The sequence below is a fragment of the Macaca nemestrina genome, chromosome 3 (assembly GCF_043159975.1).
Source record: "Macaca nemestrina isolate mMacNem1 chromosome 3, mMacNem.hap1, whole genome shotgun sequence".
NCBI classification, from domain to species: domain Eukaryota; kingdom Metazoa; phylum Chordata; class Mammalia; order Primates; family Cercopithecidae; genus Macaca; species Macaca nemestrina.
The window spans coordinates 190,986,940-191,012,218 of NC_092127.1; the positions used below are offsets into that span (position 1 = coordinate 190,986,940).

The 25,279-nt window shown below is 56.0% G+C and overlaps 1 protein-coding gene across 2 annotated transcripts; it reads right to left on the reverse strand.

The window, feature by feature from the left end:
- Positions 1–901: 901 nt before the first annotated feature.
- On the reverse strand, positions 902–25,087 carry LOC105483837 (transforming acidic coiled-coil containing protein 3). Of its 2 annotated transcripts, none has more exons than XM_011744838.3 (16): positions 24,929–25,087; positions 23,001–23,163; positions 22,714–22,856; positions 17,412–18,428; positions 15,287–15,362; positions 14,948–15,077; positions 10,377–10,429; positions 9,894–9,997; positions 7,896–7,983; positions 7,531–7,635; positions 5,990–6,066; positions 5,836–5,879; positions 4,834–4,994; positions 1,449–1,555; positions 1,240–1,360; positions 902–1,123 (listed from the first exon to the last, which is right to left on the reverse strand). In XM_011744838.3, exons 2-16 carry the CDS (start codon positions 23,160–23,162, stop codon positions 1,058–1,060), a joined length of 2,454 nt encoding a protein of 817 aa, XP_011743140.2. In that variant the 5' UTR covers position 23,163; positions 24,929–25,087; the 3' UTR covers positions 902–1,057. The 2 variants fall into 2 exon arrangements, with proteins under 2 accessions (XP_011743140.2, XP_011743141.2); XM_011744839.3 differs by having other exon boundaries at positions 24,933–25,065.
- Between the last annotated feature and the right edge of the window lie 192 nt (positions 25,088–25,279).

Sequence of the window (25,279 nt, forward strand, 5' to 3'; positions counted from 1 at the left end):
GCCCCTCAGGAGACCCTGGCCCTCTGGCTGGTGCTGGGGTCCTAGGTACCATGGTTGAACCCAGCGACCAGCATCTCTCAACTTGGTGCCCACGGCTCCTGGGATGCCCCAGCTGGGCCGAGCCTCTGCCTGTCCAGAAGGGCTCCTGGAACTGTCCTGGGTTCCAGTGCGCCTGTCCAAGTTTGAGATCCGCAGGACGGGACTGTGGGGTGAGGGTTGGGAAGGAAGCCCTGCCATGTGGAGACAGAACTTCCTCGGGGAAACCTGTTTTGCTCTGAAGCCTCCATGCCCCTGAGGATGACGGGGGCTGAGCAGCTGCACCTGCAGGGGCCTCCCTCCACACCCACACCTAGGTGAGCGCTCAATTAGCTGAGGCTGCAGGCTCGCCAGGTCGGCACCAGAATCAGAGCCACCAGCACGCACGCCTGGCTGTTCATGGTTTTTGTTTTATATGAAAACTTCCCCATCTCTACTAAAAATACAAAAAATTAGCCAGGCGTGGTGGCGGGTGCATGTAGTCCCAGCTACTCGGGAGGCTGAAGAATGGCGTGAACCCGGGAGGTGGAGCTTGCAGTGAACTGAAATCGTGCCACTGCACTCCAGCCTCGGCTACAGAGCGAGACTCCATCTCAAACAACAACAACTTGAGTCAATTTGGACTTCGATGTGTGTACCTGAGGCCACAACCATGTAGCCAACCTGAGGTGGCTGGGGCAGACTGGGCAGACCTGAGCCTCCTCCAGCCACTGGCTGTCCCTGCCCTCAGCAGGGCAGCCTGAGCCTGGGGCAGGCAGGGACCAAGTGGCCAGCTCTGAGGGAAAGGGAGGCGCCTGCAGATGGGCTCAGCCTCAGGCCAGAGCTGGGAAGCCTTTGCTTCATCAAGACCAGAGCGGCTTCAGGGTTTAAACTGAAAGGAAACTTTTATTTACTCATCTTTTCAAAGCAATCTAGTTAAAAAAAAAAAGTTGAAGACAAGACAGAAAAAAGAACACGACACCTAAGAGAATCAGACGAGACGACGGACGGGAGCAGGGGCGGGACAGCGGCACCCGGGAGGTCAGATCTTCTCCATCTTGGAGATGAGGTCATCGCAGATCCTGGTCAGCTCCTCATTCTCTTTAGTCTGGATAAGGAAGATGAGTTGCGGGGGCTTCTCCCTGCCTGGAGGGAGCGGCAGGCCCAAGGGCCTTCTAGAAGGTGCTGCCAGCCGGCCCCGTGAGCTGGGCTTCCCGCACCCACCTTCTGCTCCACTGTCTTCTCCAGCGACTGGATCCGCATCTGCTCCTTCCTCAAGCTGGCCTGGAGGGCCAACACTTCCGCCTGGGCCTTGCTCCGGACTTGGGCGATCTCCTCGTTTGCCCTGGACGGGTAAGGGCAGGGCAGAGGCTGAGCTGGGGCCCAGGTGCTCAGACTCTCCCTCCAGGGTGGGGGCCTCGCCCAGCACTCACAGCTGCAGCTTCTCCTCCGCATGCGCCTTCAGGGCTTGGTACCTCTGGCCTTCCTGGGTGATCTTCGCCAGGTAATCCTCCACACACTTCTTCAGTGACTCTTCGTTCTAGGAAGGGGCAGGCATTAGCTGTGGGTACCATGCCATCTGCTGGAGAGTACCCAGGCTTGGTGTCTGGGGACCTGCAGACCCTCAAGGCTGTCTGGGGCACCAGTCATGAGGCAGTACCTCCTGTTTTCCTTGTGGAAAAAGCTCCTCCACATAAGTTCCCAGCTCACCCCCTCTGGAGGTTCAGGATAGCCCTGGCTCTCCACCCTCAGAGACGCCAGGCCTGAACCTGGTGCCCTCACGGCTGCGCCCCCTCCTGCCACACCTGTAGCTTCTGCTGGCACCAAGTGCTGCTGGAAAGTGGGATGCACCTGGGACCACTGACAGCCCAGCCCCTCCCCCTCTGGAGATGGACCCTGTGCTTTGGGGACAGGCAGGGGAGGCCAGCAGGAGCCACATGGTTACCCAGACCTGCCTGCTCCCCACAGCTCTGGGGGCACCTTCCGCTCAGTGACCGAGAAGCCCCAACTGAGGGGCTCCTGGGCCCCCGAGTGGCCTCTGCTTGGAGAAGGCTCAGCCCACCTGCCCTCTTCCTGCAGTGCCCCCAGCAGCCTCACAGCCCAGCCATCCCCACTCCTCTGTTGCAGCCCTGTATCCCAGGAGCACCCACCCAGCATGCAGCCCACGATGTCCTGCGGAGGTCACACCTCCCATAAACCCACAGCCCTGTGTTTCTCTGCTGTGGAAAATTCCCAACAGCGTCTGTCTGGGAGGTGGCAGCCGAAAGCTCTCACGTCGACACAGGTCAAGCCTCCCGCCACAGCAGCGTCTCTCCCTCTGGCTCTGGGGGCTGCCGTCCACACATTGGCTCCCAGCTCACCCTCTGCTTCCCTCATCTGACCTGTACCCTCTGAACTGCTAACTTTGTTAACTGTGTACCTGTTAGAAATTTCCATTTGGTTCTTTTCTAGTTTTTTTTTTTTTGAGACTGAGTCTCGCTCTGTCGCCAGCCTGGAGTGCAATGGCACGATCTCGGCTCACTGCAACCTCCACCTCCCAATTCTCCTGCCTCAGTCTCCTGAGTAGCTGGGGCTACAGGTGCCTGCCACCACACCCAGCTAATTTTTGTATTTTCAGTATAGACAGGGTTTCACCATGTTGGCCAGGATGGTCTTGAACTCCTGACCTCGTGGTCCTCCTGCCTCGGCCTCCCAAAGTGCTGGGATTACAGGCATAAACTGGCCTAGTTTTTCCGTATTTTTTGTTTCTTAGAGACAGTCTCGTTCTGTGGCCCAGGCTGGAGTGCAGCGGCGCAATCTTGGGTCACTGCAACCTCCGCCTACCAGGTGCAAGTGATGATCATGCCTCAACCTCCTGAGGAGCTGGACTACAGGCCTGCACCACCATGCCCCGCTAATTTTTTTTTTTTTTTTTTTTTTGAGATGGAGTCTTGCTCTGTTGCCCAGGCTGGAGTGCAATGGTGCGCTATCGGCTCACTGCAATCTCTGCCTCCCAGGTTCAAATGATTCTCCTGCCTCAGCCTCCCGAGTAGCTTAGACTACAGGCGAATGCCACCATGCCTACCTAGCTAATTTTTGTATTTTCAGTATAGATGAGGTTTCACCATATTGGTCAGGCTGGTCTTGAACTCCTGACAGGTGATCCACCTGCCTTGGCCTCCCAAAGTGCTGGGAATACAGGCATGAACCACCTTGCCCAGCCAATTTTTGTATTTTTAGGAGACGGGGTTTCACCATGTTGGCCAGGCTAGTCTCGAACTCCTGACCTCAAGTGATCTGCCTGTCTTGGCCTCCCAAAGGGGATTCTTTTCTAGTTTCGAGGTCTCTACTGAAGCAATACTCTTTTGAACACAGAAGGCAATTACTTTAAACTCTGCACTGGGTCCTCCGAGATGGGATTAGATGTGCAAAGAAGCCTCCATGAGAAAGTGGGGAGGTGGCCAGTGGGAGCTGAGGCACAGGCCTACCCCGAGGAGAGGCAAGGCCAAGGCAGCTGCTCACACCACAGCCCAACCTGAGGGAAGGTCAGCAAAGCCACTGTGTCCTCAAGTCAGCAGCCTCTCCAAGCGTCTGTACTGAGCCAGATTACTGCACTCTGCTGCCGCGAGGCCCTTCCCATCTGCTCCCTGCAGATCTGGGGCATTACCTGCTGGTGCCACCTAAAACATCTGGGGCTCCCGTGGGTCTATCAACAGTTTCTTTTTTTTTTTTTTTTTTTTTAATTTTAGAGATGGGGGTCTTGGTCTATTGCCCAGGCTGGAGTGCAGTGATACAATTGTGGCTCACTGCAGCCTCCACCTCCCGAACTGAAACGATCCCCCCACCTCAGCCTCCCAAGTAGCTAGGACCACAGGCGTATATCACCATGCCTTACTCTAATAACAGGTCTGATTTTCACTCATGTTTCCTGTTCCTTTCACACTTGGTTATTCTGTGCCAGACACTAATTTAAAACTCTGTAGCAGCAATTTAAAGCATTAAGACACCTTCTTCCAGAGAGTATTCAGACTTGCTTCTCTTAGGCAGCTGGGCCCCAGCCACTGACACCCACCTGACTTCAGGACTGAGATGAGGTGTGGCTGAGCCAGCCCCTGCAAGGGCCACTGTTCTAGTTTAGTCTGACTCCCAGGGGACCCATCTGGTGTCCCCAGCCCCTTGCACCAATGGTGACAGGCCCTCTTCCAGCTGCACCCACAGGTCCAGCTCCTCTACAGGAGACACTGAGCACCTCCGCTCCAACACTACTGCTGTGGGCAGAACCCTCTGGTGGCCTCGCAGGTACCTTCCAGGCCTGCTCCAGGCAGATGGATGGCCCAGACATCCCTCCTTCCAGCAGCACATGGGCCTTGCCCAGCACAGAAGGTGGAGGGCGCTCAGAGTCCTATGGCCAGGAGGACGCCAGGGTGACCTTGCATAGCCGTGACCACCTTTCTATGGGCCTCCTGCCTTGGATACTGCATGCCCTGGGTCCCCAACCCTTGGGACCCAAGCGCTTAGACAGCCCAGGTTTGACGCCCTTTCTGAAGTGCTCCAGGCCCCGGTGCACCAGCACTGTCTCAAATCTCACAGGTGTTTGATCATAGCCAAGTCGTCTCTCACATAACAGCAGAGCTCACTCTGCCTCCCACCACCCTCAGCTGCCTTGCAAACCAGCTGTGACTCCTGCACCCTGTCTCATTCACAGGTCATCCCACGCCCCCATGGCAAGGGGAGGCTTGGCCAAGGACCAAGGTGCAAACAGCAGCTTGTAGCCCCGCTGGCTTGGACCATGAGTCCATCAACCTCCGAGGTGAGGACATCGGGGCAGCGGGAACATACCTTGCGGTAGCCCTCGATCACCTCCTTCTGTTTCTCAAAACGCTTGAAGAGGTCGGAGAAGGACTTCTCCATGGAATTCAGGTCTGTAGTAAGTTGGTCTTTTTCTTTTAGAACTTTCTGGATTTCAGCTTTGGCAAGTTCCTTCTGTTTCTGAACTTCCTCTTGAGAAAAGAAAAACAAACGTTCAGGATGAGGAGGCAACCGAGACGCTAGGTGCCAGAGACGGCCCAAGGAGTGAGGCGAGGTGCTTGAGTGCCAGGAGGAGAGGTGGGTAGTGGGTGTGAGCCTCAGCAGGGCAATGAGCCCCTCCACCCGGGGTCTTCCTAGGCCGGAAGCAAGGCCCAGAAAACAGCTGTTTCCTCCACATCAGACCCATAGGGAACTGGAGCCTGGGCCAGGGCCCAGCAACAGAGGTCCCCAAAGAGAGGCGGCGCCCAACATCCTCGAGTCCAGGGTGAGGCCTGGGAGCCGGTACAGCGAACTCCAGGCTGTGGGTCGTGCTGTCGTGGTGGTCCTGGAGGGACTGCAAGGGCCAGGCAGTCACCTGCCCCCAGCTGACACTCAGCCTAAGACAGATCCCCACAGTAGCACCTCCAGGAGCCCAAGCTTTTGGGAGGCCGGGTGGGGCCCGGTGTTCCTGTCCTGCCAGACACCTACAGAAGCTGATGCTAGACACAGCCGCACGGTGAGGGCAGGGTTGAGTGGAGCAGGCCATGGCGGGACAGGCTCTGCTCCCACCACAGCCCCACTGCTAGCTCAGCATCTGCACAACTTTGGGGCCTGACAAGTGCTGGTTCTGTGGGAGCCACCAGCCTCACTACCACCAATCTCCCCACAACTTGCCTCAGTGGTTCCACAGCTGGGCCCATGTTGAGGGGATTTGTGTGTTAGGAAGAGGGGCCTCAGGAGGGTGGGGTCCTAGGCAGGGTACGGGGCAGGGCCAGGGTGGGGCATAGGCAGCTCCTCCTGGAGGTGGGTGCCCTCAGCGGCCCGGGAACTCACCCATGGCCTGGTACACGACCTCTTCGAACCTGTCCATGATTTTCCTGTGGGAGGAGAGCACACAGCCATGGCCTCGGGTGGCCAGCGGTTCCAGGCCAGGTGGGGATGCGCACGGGAACAGGGATGGGGAGGACAGGGGGCGTAGCCTCCTTACCCCAGCTCTAGGTTCTTCCCGTGGAGCTCCTCACACCTGCTCCTCAGCTCCCGGTTCTCCTCCTGTGTAGCCTTTACCTGCTCGGGCCACACCCAAGTCAGCAGGCAGGTGGGCCAGACTGACCCTCCCAAGACCTCCCCACAGGATGGGGCCAGCCGACACCCGAGGTCCCCGGAGCTATGTCCCAGAGCCACAGTTCCATGTAGGGCTTCTAGTGGGACCCTGGGAAACCCGCTGAGGCCAAGGCTGCCTGCTCCACATGCACTCGACTGCCAGGGGCAGGAGGCCTGGGGCTTCGGGCTGGGATCCTGGGTGGAACCAGCAGGCACCCAACAGGTGTGTGTCCTGCACCCACCCCCGCAGCCCAGTGGCGGACACCAGAGGTCCTAAGTGTTAAATATAGTGAACCCCAAGTTTCTCTTCAAAGAATCAGTATGTTAGTATGTTCAGATCTTTTTTTTTTTTTTTTGAGACAGAGTCTCGCTCTGTCGCCCAGGTTGGAGTGCAGTGGCGCGATCTCTGCTCACTACAGCAGAAGGGGCTACCTACATCAGGAATAAGAACCCCTTCCCCTCCCTTGTTCAAGTATGCTCTTGCCACTGTTCCATCTGCGAGGGGCACGCTTTCTGCAGAAAATAAAAACTGCCTTACTGAGAAAATTAAAGTTATATTCGAGTGCTATTTCTTTGTGGCACCAGGGAACAAGCATTTTGCATTTCTAATATAAGTTACATGCAGGGGCCACCTGCCCCCGGAGTCCAGGCCTGCAGAGGAGGGGGCCAGCCACGCTGTGGTCCCCAGCCCTGCTATTGGGTTCCTCGCATGGGCTCTGACACAGGGAGGGCGTTGTTGGGGAACTGAGTCAGGGCCGCATCACATCGCAGTTGGGGCCACTGCGAGCAACACTGGTATGGATGTTGGGGCTTGAACCCAGCCCTGCCAGCCGGCCTCCAGAGCCACCCTGTCCCCACCTCCCTGGGGACTGTCTGGTGGCAGTAGCTCACAGCGCTGCCTGCAGACACCCAGCCCCTTTGCGTGCCTACAGCTCTCTTATGGACAATTTAGGCCTGGAGTTAGAACAGGCTGAAGCCTGGCATGTGCAGTGAGGATGGAGGGAGACAAGGCAGGGGACCTCAGGTGTGGGGCGGGTGAAGATGGAGCTTCCTAACCTGCCAGGAGATGCGTCTGGACTTGTGGGAGGGCAGCAGGAAAGGGACAACACTTGGGTTTACATCAGCGAGTACCACACACTGCTGCAAGGCCACCAGAGGTGAGCATTGCACCCAGGCCACAGAGTCCTGGGGAAGCTGCTGGTGGGCAGCTGACTGCGGGGACACTGGGTGGAAGCCTGGACCCTCAGCAACCTGGGCAGCAGTGACAGGCCAGGGGCCGGCAGCTCTCTGCAATTCCACCCTGACCAGCAGGGGCAGGGATGGCAGGGATGGCTGGTGAGGCTGTTTGGACCCCACCCGTGCCCACTGTTGGCCAAGCCCCAGAGTGGCCTGCAGGTTCTGTGGAATAGCCACTCTCTTCGTCCTTACCGCTGCATCCAGGTCCTTCTGGCTGTACTGGAGCAGGTCCACTATAGGCCCGGTGGACAGGGGTGGGCCCCCAGGTGCGGGGACACCTGGAGGTGGGCCTGGCACCTGCAGGAGATGGGGATGAACCAGGAACCCATTTCGCCCTTGCCTCTTGCCTGTGACCTGGCGTGGGGGGGGGCAGGAAAGGCCCACGTAGGCCAAGAGGCTCAGACAGCGTGGCGAGGGACCTGAGACAGCACCGTGGCTCCATGCCCCTGATGGAGCCAAAGGCTTCAGATCCCCAGGAATAGAAAACATAAGCCCTTAAAACAACTCCTTCCCTCAGACCACAGACAAGACAGTTCAAGAAGGACTGAAGGACTTACAGGAATGTCCAGTGCTCCCAAGAAATCGAACTCCACAAGCTTGGCTTCCCGCGGACTTCCTGAGGGAGGCTCATTTGCACCGTGCATGCTGCCACCAAGCAGAGGCAGCCTCAGTCACTCAAGTCCTCCCAGTATTGAGTAGGACACAGAGGACCATGTGGACAAGCTAACCAGGCTCTTTGCTTTTTAGTTTAAAACCACTCAAGTCAGGGTAGCGGTAGAAAACACAGACCTGCATCCAGCAGGCCTGGCCTCTCTGCTGCCCCATGCCCCCTTCCCTCACCTGCCTGTCCCACGTGGCTGCTCGTCCTTCCGGAGAGCACGGCGACACTTCGTTACCCACTGCAGGCTGAGTGGAGCCGGTGCTGCCTCATCGGGGGCTGCTCGCAGCTCAGAGGCTCGCTTTTTTTTTTCCTTCTTTTGAGACAGGGTCTCACTCTGTCCCCCAGATTGGAGTGCAGTGGCATGATCTCGGCTCACCACAGCCTCTGCCTCCCAGGCTCAAGGGATTCTCCTGCCTCAGCTTCTCAAGTAGCTGGGATTACAGGTACCCACCACGTCGCCTGGCTAATTTTTGTATTTTCAGTAGAGATGGGGTTTCACTACGTTAGCCAGGCTGGTCTCGAACTCCTGACCTCCAGTGATCCGCCCGCCAGGACCTCCCAAAGGGCGCGATTACAGGCGTGAGCCACTGTGCCCGGCCATGTGTTGGGATTTGAAAGCTACACAGCCTCTGTCACACTACTCAGTTCTGCCCTTATAGTGTGAAAGTTGCCACAATTTGCAAAGGAACGGGCATGGCTCTGTGATGATAAAACTTTTTTTTTTTTTTTTTTTTTTTGAGACGGAGTCTCGCTCTGTAGCCCAGGCTGGAGTGCTGTTGTGGCCGGATCTCAGCTCACTGCAAGCTCCGCCTCCCGGGTTCCCGCCATTCTCCTGCCTCAGCCTCCCGAGTAACTGGGACTACAGGCGCCCGCCACCTCGCCCGGCTAGTTTTTTGTATTTTTTAGTAGAGACAGGGTTTCACCGTGTTAGCCAGGATGGTCTCGATTTCCTGACCTCGTGATCCGCCCGTCTCGACCTCCCAAAGTGCTGGGATTACAGGCTTGAGCCACCGCGCCCGGCCGATAAAACTTTATTTACACAAACAGGCAGTGGCCAAGTCTGGCCCACAGGGGACAGTTTGCTGACCTCTGTTTCTTGCTTTTTTTTTTTGAGACAGAGTCTCGCTCTGTCGCCCAGGCTGGAGTGCAGTGGCCAGATCTCGGCTCACCGCAAGCTCCACCTCCCGGGTTTCACTGTGTTAGCCAGGATGGTCTCGATCTCCTGACCTCGTGATCCGCCAGTCTCGGCCTCCCAAAGTGCTGGGATTACAGGCTTGAGCCACCGCGCCCGGCCGGGGTTTTTTTTGTTTTTTTTGGAGATGGAGTCTTTCTCTGTCACCCAGGTTGGAGTGCAGTGGCGCAATCTCGGCTCACTGCAACCTCCGCCTCCTGGGTTCAAGCAATTATCCTGCCTCAGCCTCCCAAGTAGCGGAGACTACAGGTGCATGCTGCCATGCCCGGCTAATTTTTGTATTTTAGTAGAGACGGGGTTTTAACATGTTGCCCAGGCTGGTGGCAAACTCCTGAGCTGAGGCAATCCACCTCAGCCTCCCAAAGTGCTGGGATTACAGGCGTGAGCCACCGCGTCTGGCCTGCTGACCTATTTTAGAGGAACTACTTTTAAAAGATTTAAGTTTAGATCTTTAATCCACCTAGAATGGTGGCTGTAACCAGCAAGGCAGCAGCCCTGTGACTGGGGGGTAGGCTGCTGTTGCTCCTGCCAGCCACACAAGACTGCTCTGGGCTTGCTGCCCTGCCCACCCTCCCAACAACTCCTTTCTAGTTCAGATCATCTCCCCCTGGTCTAGAAGCCTCTGTGCAGACACACACCTAGGAACAGCCTGCAGTCTTCCCACACTCAAGGCTCCACGCGTGGGGGAGGGCTGGCGCGTACCTGCTGGTCTCCACGGCCACGGGCACTGGTCTACGAGGACTGTCCCTCAGCAGGGGGTCGAACTTGAGGTACAAGGACTGCTTCCTCAAGGCCGACTCCTTAAACTGGGGACAAGAGGGCAAGTGATCAGGTCTGACTGCCGTCCAAACACACACAGGGGGGCTGAGGGCCAGGGAGGTCACACACACACTCCCACCTCTGGTCACCCGCAACCCTGCCCGAGGCACCGCCATTCCCAGCAGCACAGCATGTCGGGGTTTCATTCTGGACTAAGCGCCAGGTAGAGAGCCCTAGAGCCCTGCCACAGGACGCCACTTAGAGGAGGTGCTGCAGAGGGGCCTGGATTCAGAACCCGCCATGATGCCTGGGCCTGTGCACAGCTGGGGGGACGTGGGCACCAAGGGACGCCCTGGGGTAAAGACCTGCTACGGCTGCTGGCGGACACTGTGCGGGTGAGGCTTCGCCTAAGTGCCTGGTACCTACCGAGGAAGTTCCAAACTGCTCCAGGTAATCCACCTCTGCGCCCATGCCTAGAACTGAGAGGGAGTGAGTCATGCCGCCGCCACCGCCCCTCACCAGGGCCCTAAGAGCCGCGGGCTGGTGTCTCCCTCAGCACTCAGTAGGGCGGGATCATTCCAGCCAGCAGTGTCTCATGGAGACCTGGGGCCGAGGCCCTCTGTGGCACAGCAGGATTTCCTGCCTTGCAGGTGTTGATGCCCGAGGCCTGACTGCTCTCTGTGGCAGGAGTCTCCTGGGCACCGCAGGGTGCTGAGCAGCATCCCCGGCCTCCACCCACTCCCTGCCAGCAGCACCCCCAGGTGAGACAACCACAAACATCTGGAGGAAGGTGGGGCAAAACTGCTCTGGTTGAGAACTATTAGTCTTTAAAATTATGCTAGACAAGTCTTTTAATTTTTGATAACATAACTTATGGTTAAAACTAAGGGTGGAGGCTGAGGCAAGTGGATTACTTGAGCTCAGGAGTCCAACAGGGCAAAACCTTGTCTCTACAAAAAAATACAAAAATTAGCTAGGTACAGTGGTGCACGCCTATTACAGGGAGGCTGAGGCAGGAGAACTGCTTGCGCCTGGGAGGTGGAGGCTGCAGTGAGCTGAGATTATGCCACTGCACTCCAACTTAGGCAACGGAGGGAAAACTGTTTCAAAAAAAAGAAAAAAGGAAAGGTGCCTCATACCATATACAAAGATTAACTCAAAATGGATCAAAACCCTAACTGTGAGAGTTAAAACTATCATTTTTTTTTTTTTGGTAGAGGAGTCGTCTTGCTATGCTGCCAGGGCTGGTCTTGAACTCCTGACTTCAAGTGCTCCTCTGGTCTCGGCCTTTAAAACTATAAAACTCTTAAACTGTGGCTGAGCACAGTAGCTCACGTCTGTAATCCCAGCACTGTGGGAGGCCAAGGCAGGTGGATCACCTGAGGTCAGAAGTTTGAGACCAGCCTGGCCAACATGGGGAAACCCTGTCTCTACTAAAAATATAAAAATTAGCTGGGCCTAGTGGCATGAGCCTGTAATCCCAACTACTCGGGAAGCTGAGGCAGGAGAATCGCTTGAACCCGGGAGGCAGAGGTTGCAATGAGCTGAGATTGTGCCACTGCACTCCAGCCCGGGTGACAGAGCAAGACTCAGTCTCGGAAAAAAAACAAACCAAACCAGCACTTTAAGACAGGGCCTCGGTCCGGCTGAGATCCAGGCTGGGGCATCTCTAGCTTTGTCCCTCTCTTAATGCCTAGTAGTATTTGCTCATTTTCTCCTTTTCTCAATTAAACTAAGAAACTGTTGCCAATTATTTAGTCTAGCAAAGACTTGTAGGTCCTTCTCTGCTATGGCCTTTCAGTTTTCTTTTTTTTTTTTTTTGAGACAGAGTCTCACTCTGTTGCCCAGGCTGGAGTGCAATGGCGCAATCTTGGCTCACTGCAACCTCAGCTTCCTGGGTTCAAGTGATTCTTCTGCCTCAGCCTCCTGAGTAGCTGGGATTACAGGCATGTGCCAACACACCCAGCTAATTTTTGTATTTTTAGTAGAGACGAGGTTTCACCACATTGGCCAGGCTAGTCTCGAACTCTTGATCTCCGGTAATTCACCCGCCTCAGCCTCCCAAAGTGCTGGGATTACAAGCGTGAGCCACCGTGCCCGGCTTTGTTGTCAATTTTCATTTCTGCCTTTTTTTTTCCTTTCCTTCAGATAGGGGTCTTGCTGTCTGTCGTCCAGACTGGAGTGCAGTAGTGCAATCATGGCTCACTGCAGCCTTGACCTCCTGGCTCAAGCGAGCCTCCCACCTCAGCTTCCCCAGCAGCTGGGACTATAGGTATATGCCACCATGCCCAGGTAATTAAAAAAAAATCTTTTTTCGTAGAGATGAGGTCTTGCCATGTTGCCCAGGTTAGTCTCAAACTACAGGGCTCAAACAATCCTCCTGCCTTGGCCTTGCAAAATGCTGAGATTACAAGTATGGGCCCCTGTGCCTGGCCAAAAGCCAGTACTGTGAAACATCATCTGATAAGGGACTTATTTTTTATTTATTTATTTTATTTTATTTTTTTTGAGACGGAGTCTCGCTCTGTCGCCCAAGCTGGAGTGCAGTGGCCGAATCTCAGCTCACTGCAAGCTCCGCCGCCCAAGTTTACGCCATTCTCCTGCCTCAGCCTCCCGAGTAGCTGGGACTACAGGCGCCTGTCACCTCGCCCGGCTAGTTTTTTATATTTTTGGTAGAGACGGGGTTTCACCGTGTTAGCCAGGATGGTCTTGATCTCCTGACCTCGTGATCCGCCCGTCTCGGCCTCCCAAAGTGCTGGGATTACAGGCTTGAGCCACCGCGCCCGGCCAGGGACTTTTTATTTTTTCCTTTCCTTCACTTCTTGAATGAAAGGGATTTAACTCTTAAAACTCAGTAATAAAAACATAAGTGGCTCAACGGGCAAAGGATCTCAACAGACACTTTCCCAAAGAAGATATCCAACGGGCACAAAAAGACGCTCGTTGGCCGGGCGCGGTGGCTCACACCTATAATCCCAGCACTTTGGGAGGCTGAGGCAGGCGGATCATGAGGTCGGGAGATAGAGACCATCTTGGCTAACATGGTGAAACCCACCCCCGCTCCTTGGTCTCCACTAAAAAAATACAAAAAACTAGCTGGGCGTGGTGGCGGGCGCCTGTAGTCCCAGCTACTCGGGAGGCTGAGGCAGGAGAATGGTGTGAACCTGGGAGGCGGAGCTTGCAGTGAGCCGAGACTGCACCACTGCACTCCAGACGGGGTGACAGAGCGAGACTCCGTCTCAAAAAAAAAAACAAAAGACACTTGTTCAAGAGCCACCCAGGAACTGCAAATCAAAACCACAGCCAGATCCACTTCCCACCACTGGAAGTCCAGGATCAACAAGACAGACAGGCAGTGCTGGTGAGGATGTGGAGAAACCGGAGCTCTCCTCTAACCGCTGGTGGGAATGGGAAATGCTCCAGCCACTCTGGAAGGCCACCTGGCAGCTAAAAGGTGAGCAGAGTTACGGTGACCAGTGACTCCACTCCTAGGTATCTATCCAGGAGAAATGGAAGTATACGTCCACATAGAACTTACACCTGAACATTCGTGGCAGTACTACTCCTGACAGGTAAAAAGCAGAAACCAGCAAATCCATGAACAAATGGATCAAGACAACATGAAGCCAAGCCGCCACGGCAAGGACAGGAGCACCCACACCTGCTCCAGCACGGCCGGGACTCGAAAACACACCTCCCTGAGGGAGATGCCGGACACAGAAGGCCACGCTGTGTGATTCCACGGATCCCACGTGAGTGTGACAGGCCCACCCCAGCTGAGCCGATATCCCCACGTGGTGGAGGCCCACAACCATCCTGTCAGTGACAAACCCTACATGCCACTCGTCTGCTGTGTGCCTGGGCTTTCAGTTCTCCAAAATAAGATCTTTTTTTTTTGAGACGGAGTCCCGCTCTGCCGCCCAGGCTGGAGTGCAGTGGCTGGATCTCAGCTCACTGCAAGCTCCGCCTCCCGGGTTTATGCCATTCTCCTGCCTCAGCCTCCCAAGTAGCTGGGACTACAGGCACCCACCACCTCGCCCGGCTAGTTTTTTGTATTTTTCAGTAGAGACGGGGTTTCCCCGTGTTAGCCAGGATGGTCTCGATCTCCTGACCTTGTGATCCGCCCGTCTCGGCCTCCCAAAGTGCTGGGATTACAGGCTTGAGCCACCATGCCCGGCCCAAAATAAGATCTTACCCAGGTGGCTGTGTCCTTTAGAGTAACTCAGCCATCAATTCCTACCAAATGCACTTTAATTTAAGAACTGTTCCACCTCCAATCTTACAGACAAACCATATTTAACTGCAGCCTGGTGTCTAAGGTTTAGGCTTCACATTTCATTATCACGGGGTTTTGGGCCAGGTGTGGTGGCTTATGCCTGCAATCCCAGCACTTTGGGAGGCCGAGGCAGGTGGATCACTTGAGGTCAGGAGTTTGAGACCAGCCTGGCCAACATGGTGAAACCCCATCTCTACCAGAAGTACAAAAATTAGCTGGACATGGTGGCACATGCTTGTAATCCCAGCTACTTGGGAGGCTGAGCAGGAGAATCTCTTGAACCTGGGAAATGGAGGTTGCATTGAACCGAGATTGCGCAACTGCATTCCAGCCTGGATAACAGAGCAAGACTCTCAAAAAAAAAAAAAAAAAAAAAAAAAAAGGTTGTTTCAAGCAGTATTTCTGATGATCGAGTGCCCAGTTGTTGACTCTGCATTTGTATGTCATCCGTGCCCTGCCTTGTTCACCTCTTTTGCTCATTTTCCTGAGTCTACAATTTCCATTTCTAGAAGTCTTTTATGTTAAAGGTAGAAGCCCTGTTCTCCTAACAGTGTCTAAGTTTTGACAAACCAGAAATTTGTGCATGAGTCATTCAAAGTTGAAAGACCGAACAGCCTGCAGAATGAACATCTGCTGATGACGCAGGTACATCAAGCTGCCCAAGTGCTCACGGGGCCCCCTCCAGGCAGACTGCGTGTGACGTCTGTGCCAGGCAACATACCCTCAGCGGGGTCTCTGAAGCTCTCCTCTTTCAGCTCGAAGGCAGGCTGCCCCTGCTGATGGGTGGGCACTGGTTCACTGCCCGGACAGCTTGTGGGAAGCGAGATGCTGGCAGAGTTCAAGGCTCCCTCCTGGAGGAATGGGCAGAGTCACCCTGTGCAGTGCAGTCAAGGTACTTGGGGTGTAGCTTTGCCTCCCCACAACCTTGTCGAAGTAGACTTGGGGGAGAGGGAGCGGGACATCCCACCCCATCACCCAAGATCGCTGGGGGCTTCCACTGCCTGCTACTCTTCTACACAACCAGGCCAGGAGCACAGGCACCCACACAGGCACCCCTTACCTTGCTCTCTGCTCTTGGGGTCTCAGCTGTCAGCTGCACCACAGGTGTGTCCTCCGCTGAGGCTGAATGCAGCTGCCTGGGGAGACAGAGTCAGCAGAAGGTCCATGCCCCACACCCCATAACCCCGGCGTCCCCTGCTCCAGCACTGAGCTGCCACTGCCTTTCCCTGTACTGCTGTGCCGGCTCATGAACACTCAGCTAGAGTGCACCAGGCATGCGGCTGCCCCAAGCGACCTGGCCACAGAGCAGCCTCACCAACCTCACCCAGCAGGAAAACACACACCCTGCCTGCCAGCTCTGGGAGAAGCAGGCTGCGAGCCCTAAAGTCAGCACAACGCAGCCCAAGGGAACCACAAGGATGAGCACATCCCTTTCACTGTGAAACTGACAAAAGGCTTCAGGTGTGGAGGCTGGGGCAGGTGTGGGCAGCAAGCCACCCGAGGTGCCAAGGCAAGAGACTGAGGGCACAAGCTGTTCCAGTATAATAAATAGATAAAATAAGAAGTTATGCTAGAAATAGATGATAGATATGATTACATATGAATATTATTAATCATTACTTCGTAGCATCACTCTTTATTCCAATGTTATAATAATCTCTGTTCTACAATTATAACCTAGGACAAACCAGGCCATACAGAGGTAGGAGCTGAAGGGACACGGTGAGAAGAGACCAGAAGACAAGAGTGTGAGCCCCTGTCACGCCCGGACAGGGCCACTAGAGGGCTCCTTGGTCTAGCGGTAACGTCAGTGCCCGGGGAAGGCACCTGTTACTTAGCAGACTGAGAAAGGGAGTCTCCCTTTCCCTGGGGGAGTTAGAGAAGACTCTGCTCCACCACCTATTATGAAAGGCCTGACATGAGTCAAGCCTGTCCACAGCCATCCGGAGGCCTCGTCCTCCCTGTGATGCTGTGCTTCAGTGGTCATGCTCCTGTTTCACTTTCATGTTCTGCTCTGTACGCCTTCTAGAGCTTCTAGAGAACAGTAGCAGAATTAGTGAAAGTACTAAAGTCTTTGAAATGCATAGAAGAAATAATGGCGTTAAGCTGTCCTCTCTCTCTCCCCAACTCGGCTGCCAAACAGGGAAAGGCCTGGTGGACACGTGACTCACGTGACGTTACCTATCACTGGAGATGGCTCACATTCCTTACCCTGTCCCCTTGCCTTGTATCCAATAAATAACAGCTCAGCCAGGCATTCGGGGCCATTACAGTCTCCATGCCTTGGTGGTAGTGATCCCCCGGGCCCAGCTGTCTTTTCTTCTATCTCTTTTCCTTGTGTCTTTATTTCTATGATCTCTGTCTCCGCACATGAGGAGAAAAAACCCACAGACCCAGTAGGGTTGGACCCTACAGGCAGGACAATCTCCCACTGAGCAACTCTAGGGGATGCAGCCTAAGACCATTCAGCCAGGAGGCAGCAGACCTACGGCCAAGACTCCAGCAAGCAGTAGACGCCACCCCAGGCAGTAACAGGCTTTGCCTGGCTTTTGGAGTTACATGCCCAAGTCAAGTTCACCTGAGGAGGGACATGACTGGGGGACAGGGTCCTGCCCAAGGTTGGCCGCATTTGGCTTCTGGCCTAAGCCCACCCTTATTGGATCCCTCCTTAGGCTGGGAGCACTAAAGAGATGCATGGCGCCAAGGCAAGGCCAAGAACCCTCAGCTGGGATCCACCTGAGCCCTGTTTTTGCCCAGAGGCCCCTTCTCAAGGGGAGCCCACCCGACCTCAAAGGAGTATCTTTTTTTTTTTTTTTTTTTTTTGAGACCGAGTCTCGCTCTGCCGCCCAGGCTGGAGTGCAGTGGCCGGATCTCAGCTCACTGCAAGCTCTGCCTCCCGGGTTCCCGCCATTCTCCTGCCTCAGCCTCCCGAGTAGCTGGGACTACAGGCGCCCGCCACCTCGCCCGGCTAGTTTTTTTTGTATTTTTTAGTAGAGACGGGGTTTCACCATGTTAAGCGACCTCGTGATCCGCCCGTCTCGGCCTCCCAAAGTGCTGGGATTACAGGCTTGAGCCACCGCGCCCGGCCCTCAAAGGAGTATCTGATGACACCTCTGGGTCCTTGACCACACACACTGCGGGGCAGCTGCCCCACACCACACTCCCCACCCCATCCCCATACTTACTGGCTCAGACACGTGCCTGGCTCCTCCGTGGCAGGCCCAGCACTCAGCTGTTCAGACACTGGCCGGCCCAGCCTGGTCTCAGGGCTTTCTGGGGGCTGGGCCTCTCTGTGACCAGACAGGGTGTCACCTCTGAACGGGTTGAAGTTTGGGTCATCCAGTTTGTCCCAGTCGAGGTGGTAAGAGCCCCGAGAAGCCGGCATGGGGGGGTCCTCCTCCACCTCCTGCAGGGCCTTTTGCTGCCTCGCTGCTGCTCTCCTCAAGGGAGGCTTGAGGCCAGATCTCTCTCCCAGTCTCCTTGGTGGGGCTGCCCTTTTGCTGGTGGCGCCATCAGATAAATCAAATTCTAGTTTTATGGGTCCGCTCCTCGAGGAGCTGGCCATTTGGTCCACAGCTGCTTCTTCCTGAGGACTCAGGGTCACGGCCCTGCCAGTCACCAGGCGGCTGGTCGGGGCTGTGCTCTCAGGACAAGAAGTGTGTGCACAGGGAAGGGCCTGAGTGTCATCTGCTGGCACGGGGGTGCCCATACCCACAGGGCAGGCCAGGGCCTCACCAGGCAGACCCCCCAGGGGTGCTCCTCCGCAGGCTTCCTCAGGGATCGCACTAGGAGGCGAAGTGGCCCCTGCTGTGGGAGCAGAGACCCCACCATGCCGGCATTCTTCCTTGGCTCTGTGTGGAGTCTCTGCTTTGTGCTGGGACTCTGTCCTGGAAGGGTCTTCGAGGGTCTCAAAGGTGGGTGTCATTTTTCTGTCTAAGGAATAGGAACTAATATTTTCCTCCAAGGCTTGTTCAGGGCTGCCAGACACTTTTTCTGGAGACACCATTTGGTTCTCAGAACTTCCTGGGCTCTGGGAAGAACTTGAGCAGTCCAGGTCAGCCAGGGCACCCGGGCCAGGCTCGCTGGAGCTGCCACTCCCAAAGGCTGGGCTTGCATCCCCCAGGAGGTTGGCGTCAGCCTCCACTGGTTTCTGTAGAATTCCATGAGTAGTTTTGGCATCCACTTCCTTGATGAGCTGTTGGCTTTTAAAACAGACTTAGTCAACGTGAAGCAGTGAGTACTTGTGAGGTTAGGTGGCCTCGGCATCCATTCTCAACACAAGCTTAACTCTCTCACACCAGAAGCAGGGCTGAGTCACCCTTGGCACAGCTTCCCATTCTCCACCCCCCACCCTAGTTCCTCAATGTGGTTCCTTCCTGTCCTCCCAGGGACCAACTCCCTGTGGAACAGATGGACACAGCCACGTGACGTCCTCGCTGACCCCCGCCTCCGCCCCATTTCTTGGGGTTGGCTATGCATGGGGTTCCAACTTGCAGGGGTGCCTGTGGGCTGCTTGCCTGTTTAATTGTGCTCATCATGCACTTTGGCAAGTGCTGGACCCAGAGTCCTCCAGCAGCCTCTGCCACCCAAACAGCACTCGTCATCATGCACAAAGTCTGCACCCAGGCACCACAGCAAGGATGCAGCACAGGCTGCTGCCTGGGGGGTCAGATGTGGGACACCACACCCAAATGCCTCAAGCTGATGCCAGAGAAAGAAGCTTAGAGGCACCTCTCCCACCTGGTAGACTGGGCTCCTCAATTTCCCACTGCTTCCTTTATTTTTATTTATTTATTTATTTTTTGAGATGAATTTTTGCTCTGTTGCCAAGGCTGGAGTGCAATGGCATGATCTCGGCTCACTGCAACCTCTGCCTCTGGGGTTCAAGCGATTCTCCTGCCTCAGCCTCCCAAGTAGCTGGGACTACAGGTGCCCGCCACCATGCCCGGCTAATTTTGCTTTGTATTTTTAGTAAAGACAAGTTTTCACCATGTTGACCAGGCTGGTCTAGAACTCCCGACCTTAGGTGATCCACCCACCTCAGCATCCCAAAGTGCTAGGATTACAGGCAGGAGCCACGGTGACCGACATCCACCACTTCCTGTAAAAAATCCATTCAAGCGCCTGCCCACCAGCATACAGTGACCCCACCCTACTCCCTGATAGACGAGGCTGGCTGCCACCCTCTCAGCTGTCCCCTGCCTGTGCTCCAGGGCCTGCCCTAGTCCTCCGTGTGGCCTCCAGCCTGCTGTGGGCCTGTAAGTTAAAATCACTATTTCCACCTGTGTTTCTCCTAATCACCGAAGGGTGTGCACCATCTTAATGACCCTGAATTCTAACATTAAGGGACCTGACAGCATTCTGATGACACTTTAGTCTGTGTGAAAACATCAGCTATAAGCAAAACAAGAAAGCTCAGTCAACACTGTCCTCTGGCTTAAACTTCCCCCAAGGACATGCCCACAGATCAGCCCTGGGGACATGCAGGCCCTGGACAGCCAGCAGGGGCGTGGTAAACAAAGGTTTTCTGCACGGATCTGCTTTCCCCTTCAGGTAGGGAACTGGCAGTGCTGTGGCCAGGGCCAGGGCCAGGGCCAGTCACAGCCTTCACTGAAGGACAAGGTTGAGGTGCACGATGCCACCTTCAGGCACAGAAGGGCCTGAGTGGCCTCTGCAACACCTCCCTGGATTGTGGCCACACTGGCGCAGCACCCGCCTGCCACAGTGGAGCGCCATGGGTGCAGAGAACACCTTCCCAGGGGCCCACCATTCCCAGGGCACTCCCTGCTCACAATGTGGGACTGCAGGGCATAGGGCCCTGACAGAAGAGGCGGCTGTTGGGATGGCTGGGGCTCAACTACAACACAGAGAGCACAAACGCTGCATCACTTGTTCCCCGGCCTTCAGGTCCCTCAGAAGATGCAGGGTCATGTGCCAGTGCCTCAGATAAGGGGCCCCTGTTACCTGCCCTTCTCTTCCAACTCTTCTCTAAGTTTGAAGATGTCAAAACTGAGAAACTGAGGGTTAGGGACCTGTCGGACTGTTCACAACTCCTCTGCTGCCCAGCTGCCACCTCAGGGTGGCGTTGCCCTCCCAGGCGGCTACTCAGCTGTCCTTGGAATGATACGTGGGCAGTTGCACACAGCGGCTGCTCTTGGTCTCATCCCACTGACGTGGGAGCACCACAGCAACCACCAGCTGGGCCAAAGCAGAATTCCAGAAGGGAGATGACAGCCACGAGCCCAAGCCACGAGCTCAGAGTCACTCTGGCTGCAGCCCCACAGGGCCACCCTCCCAAGCCCCTCCTAGCTCCTTTACACCCTCTGCCCTATGGAGGCTGCTGGGTGGCCCTGGAGGCATAGGGCAGAGGCAAGGGCATCTGTGGCTCTGGGACGGATCACACCCATGGCAGCTGGGAGACGACTTCTCTGCTCCTGGTCCTCCCCTCCTGCTTGGGGTCGTTGTGAACCAATGTCTGATTCATTCTCACTTTGTTTGACCAAATTTCAAAAGGGGTAAAATCCAACTTGAAAAGTAGCAAGCAGATATAGCAAGAACTGCAAATTCAGGCTGGAGGGGTGGAGGGGAGACAGGCCCAGGGCCCAGAGAAGGACATAGGAAATGCTGCCTGCACTTACTGGTGACATTTTATCTCAGGGAGTGAGAAGCATTAGTGGTATTGTGTTCCTTATGCTCTTCTTCGCACACCTAAAATCTGTTTAAAAGTTTTGGGCCAGTCGGGCGTGGTGGCTCATGCCTGTAATCCCAGCACTTTAGAAGGCCGAGGCGGGCAGACCACTTGAGGTCGGGAGTTTGAGACCAGCCTGACCAACATGCAGAAACCCTGTCTCTACTAAAAATACAAAAAATTAGCTGGGCGTGGTGGTGCATGCCTGTAATCCCAGTTACTCGGGAGGCTGAGGCAGGAGAATCGTTTGAACCCGGGAGATGGAGGTTGTGGTGAGCTGAGATCGCGCCATTGCACTCCAGCCTGGGCAACAAGAAAAACTCCGTCTTTAAAAAAAAAAAAAAAAAAAAAAAAATGGCCGGGCATGGTGGCTCACAACTGTAGTCCCAGCTTCTAAGGAAGCCAAGGTGGGAGGACTGCTTGAGCCCAGGAGGTGAAAGTTGCGGTGAGCTGTGATGGCACCATGGCACTCCACCCCGGGTGACAAAGCGAGACCCTGTCTCAAAACAGCAACAACAGTTACATCAGCAAAAACCAGCAGAAAATCATGCCTCTGGGGTCCCTTCCCACCCTGGATGCAGATGAGGTGTTCCCAGGTGCCCAGACCGATTAGTTCAGCCACAGAGTAAAGAGCTGCTTCCAGGGTCCTCCCTTTCCAGGCAAAGACAGACACCGCCTTGCCATCCGCTTGCAGTTAAGCATCAGGTCGGCCAGCAGACTGCCAATGCCAAGCCTAACCCAACACCCAGCGCCTGGCAGAGCCCTCCAACCATGCACACTCTGAGGGGTGGATCACACAACATGGTTTCTTTGCCTACAAGTCTATCTGCTCTTTCCAAGTCCTAATAGGGTGGGCGGAATTCAAGATAAATGAAACTATGGATTGCCTTCCTGGAGATGGGGCCAAGACATTTCATCAAATTAGAGGAGCAAAGATCGAAGCCAATTGGTTGGCAAAAGCACAGCAAAAATGTGAAGTATGGGCTGGGCGCGATGGCTTATGCCTGTAATCCCAGCACTTTGGGAGGCTGAGGCAGGTGGACCACCTGAGGTCAGGAGTTCGAGACCAGCCTGGCCAACATGAAGAAACCTCATCTCTGCTAAAAATACAAAAATTAGCCAGGTGTTGGTGGGCACCTGTAATCCCAGCTACTGGGGAGGTTGGGGTGGGAGAATCGCTTGGACATGGGAGGCGGAGGTTGCAGTGAGCAGAGATCGTGTCACTGCCCTCCAGCCTGGGCAACAAGAGCAAAACTCCATCTCGGGGGTGGGGGGGAGTGAAGTATTAAGTTATCCAAGTATCTGATGGTCGACTTTTCTGTTAGTGAGCTGGCCACATGCTGCATACACTCAGTGCAGATTTCAGGAGAAATCCAGCCAGGCCGGCCGGGCGCGGTGGCTCACGCCTGTAATCCCAGCACTTTGTGAGGCTGAGGCGGGTGGATCGCAAGGTCAGGAGATCGAGACCATCCTCGCTAACACGGTGAAACCCCGTCTCTACTAAAAAATACAAAAAAATTAGCCGGGCACGGTGGCGGGCGCCTGTAGTCCCAGCTACTCGGGGAGCCTGAGGCAGGAGAATGGCACGAACCTGGGGTGGGTAGAGTTTACAGTAAGTGGACATAGTGCCACTGCACTCCAGCCTGGGCAACAGAGCAAGACTCCATCTCAAAAAAAAAAAAAAAAAAAAAAAAAAAAAATTTCAGCCAAGGCCTGACAGAACAGGACAGCACGTTTCTGCAAGAGCCATCGGACAGACAGGGTGAAGCTCCAGCATGTCCAGTAGCATGAACACTTACTTCTCTTTCTGCGTCCACACCGGGTGACAGTTTTCCAGTCCAAGGGTATCACCCTGAGCCAAAGGAGCCTCAAGTTTGCTGGCCATGCTAGGACTTAGAATCCTGTGCGTCTGTGGATCCCGCAGAGGTGTCTGAAAAGTCACCTGTTGTGGAGTGAGGAGGAGAGCACCCATTCATTAGTTCAAGCTGTTACAGCCACACCAGCAGTGTCCTGCAGCTCAGAGGTCACCAGGAAAGCAGGTCCTAGGGCAACCTGGCTAGCCACACACTGTAGAGGTCACACTTACCTTCATAGCTTTGGCCACGTTCTTGGGTGGCACATTTTCTTTCTGTGACACACGAAGAACAGACGATCTTCCGGTAACTTCTGGTGAGGAAAACAGGAAGTCGCAATTTTCTGTACTTTTTTCACTGCTGACATTTTTGTCGTTTAAGACCTGCAGACTCATTCTGGAAAAGCAGAACATGTTTGTGTCAGTGTGAGGGCAACACAACCACATTGTCCAGACACAGACATGACAGCTGCCGCAGGGAGCACGACCCCTTCCGGCACAGGTGTGCTCATTGTTCTGGAGCTCACACCTCCCACACATGTCCTCTGCCAAGTGGGGCAGAGAAAGCCTCCGATTGAGTCCCCATCCTGCTTCAGAGACTCACTCTCCAGCCTGGCACCGGGAGCCATGGGCAGCACCGCTGCCTCCTGGGACCAAGAGCTAAAGGGCCTTCAGGCTAAGATGGTGAGAAAGAAAAACCAAGACCGCATAATCTCTACTGTTGTATTACCACGTCAGGCAGAAGTCAGGAGACAGGAAAGCCCTGGCCTATAAGAAACCCAGAAGAGCCAGAGGAAGCCGCGGTCTCCCCACCGGCCTCCGCGTGTGGCGTGAGGCAGGACCGGGCAGCAGAGGGCAGAAAAGCAGGACAGCGGCTCTGGTCTGCTTTCTCCCACCGGGCTAGGCAGCAGGACAAGACCAGGCTGGGGTGAAGGCCCAGAGGAGGAGCTGGGAGACAGTAGGCGAACAAGGGACGCCCAGAGCTGAGCAGCAGGTGCCAAGGAGCTTCCATATCAGGGCCTCCAGTCAGTCCCAGGTTCCAGGGCCGCCCAGGTCCTCACACCAGTCACCCACACACTTGCCACCCCTTCTGTCTACAGCGTTCCCAGTCTAGGGAATGACGTAGGCAGAAAGGCTGCCAGAGAGAACCGAGTGTCGACCTGGGCAGGAACCCCACGGGCACCTGTTGGTGGTGGGGGACCTGGGAAGGCTTTGATTTGAAAAAGAGCAAAGTTGGGGAGGGTCCTGGAGAAGAGAGAGGGGCAGCCCGGGCAGGTCGGTGCTGCAGCTTGAGAAGCCCACTGTGGTGCTGTGTGTGGAAGTAAGGGCAGGAGGGAAGCAGGGAAACCACACGCTTCTGCAGCCCGAGGAGTAGAGGCCAGACCAGACCCGGGCCTGGCCACTGGCATATATGGGACTTACAGACGACGCTTAGGTTTTTGGCCTGAATAACTGGGTACAGGGCAGGGGAAGGGCAGCTGGATCACTGGGGGACACGCAAGCCTGGAACTCAGGGAGAAAGTGACTCGGAGGAAGCCTTCCGGCGGCCTGGAGGAGTGCGGAGAGCAGCAGACCCAGCCTTGGTCAGGAGGGGCCTTTACCGACTATGGAGCCCCGGGAGGGGCTCTGGGCAGAGAAGGGACCGGCCCCAGGCCGGTGCTTTGATGCTACTCTGGTGCACAAGTGGGATGCGGCGCGGTGGAAGATGGAGCGGCGCAGCAGGTGCGGGGAAGCGGTCGGGGCCCAGGTGTCCGCCACAGGTGGCCCAGATGGAGTTGGCACCAGGACGGAGGCCGGAAAGGACCAAAGAACCACAAGAGGGTCTTCGAGCTGGGAGCCAACAAAGAACCAGGGTGGGCGGCCGAGAGGCAGGAGAGGGTCGAAGAGAACAAAGCACTTCAGGGCGCCCGCTCCGCCGTCGGGCTCGGCCCAGCCCTAGCCGCCCCAGGCCACCGCCCAGGGGACCCAGCCCGGTGGTCGGTCTAGGGCCGGGTCCCATGACAGGGCGCGGGACGGGCCCCGGCGGCCCGGGAAGAAGCCGTGGGGGACGCTTCCCGGGGAAAGCTGCGGCCAGGGCGGGAGGGCGAGGGCCGAGGGCGGGGCGGGACGGCCTCGCGCCCCCGGGACCCCAGCCTCCCCGTGCCGTGTAGACGCTCGTCTACCTGCCTGCCCGCCCGTTGCCGGGCTCTGAGCCCGCGCCGCCGCCGCCAGGAAGGAGGGGTCTGGATATGCGTCTGCTCCGCGCCGGGGGCGAGCCTAGTTGCTGCCGCTGCCGCGCTTCCAGCCCTTGATGGCCGCCGGCGCGCCCGAGTTTCAAACGCCGACGGTTGCCTTCGCGCGGCCAATCAGCACGCGGCCGGGGGCGGGACCGTAGGAGGGCGGGGGTCCAATGGGAAGCTGTGTCTCGCCGGCCCCGCCCCCCGTGCGCCGACGGTTCCGTTTCCGGAGTGGAGGGCCTGCCGGGGGTGTCTGAAGCTGAGACCGCTGGCTCGCCGTCGCCGCACGAATTTCGG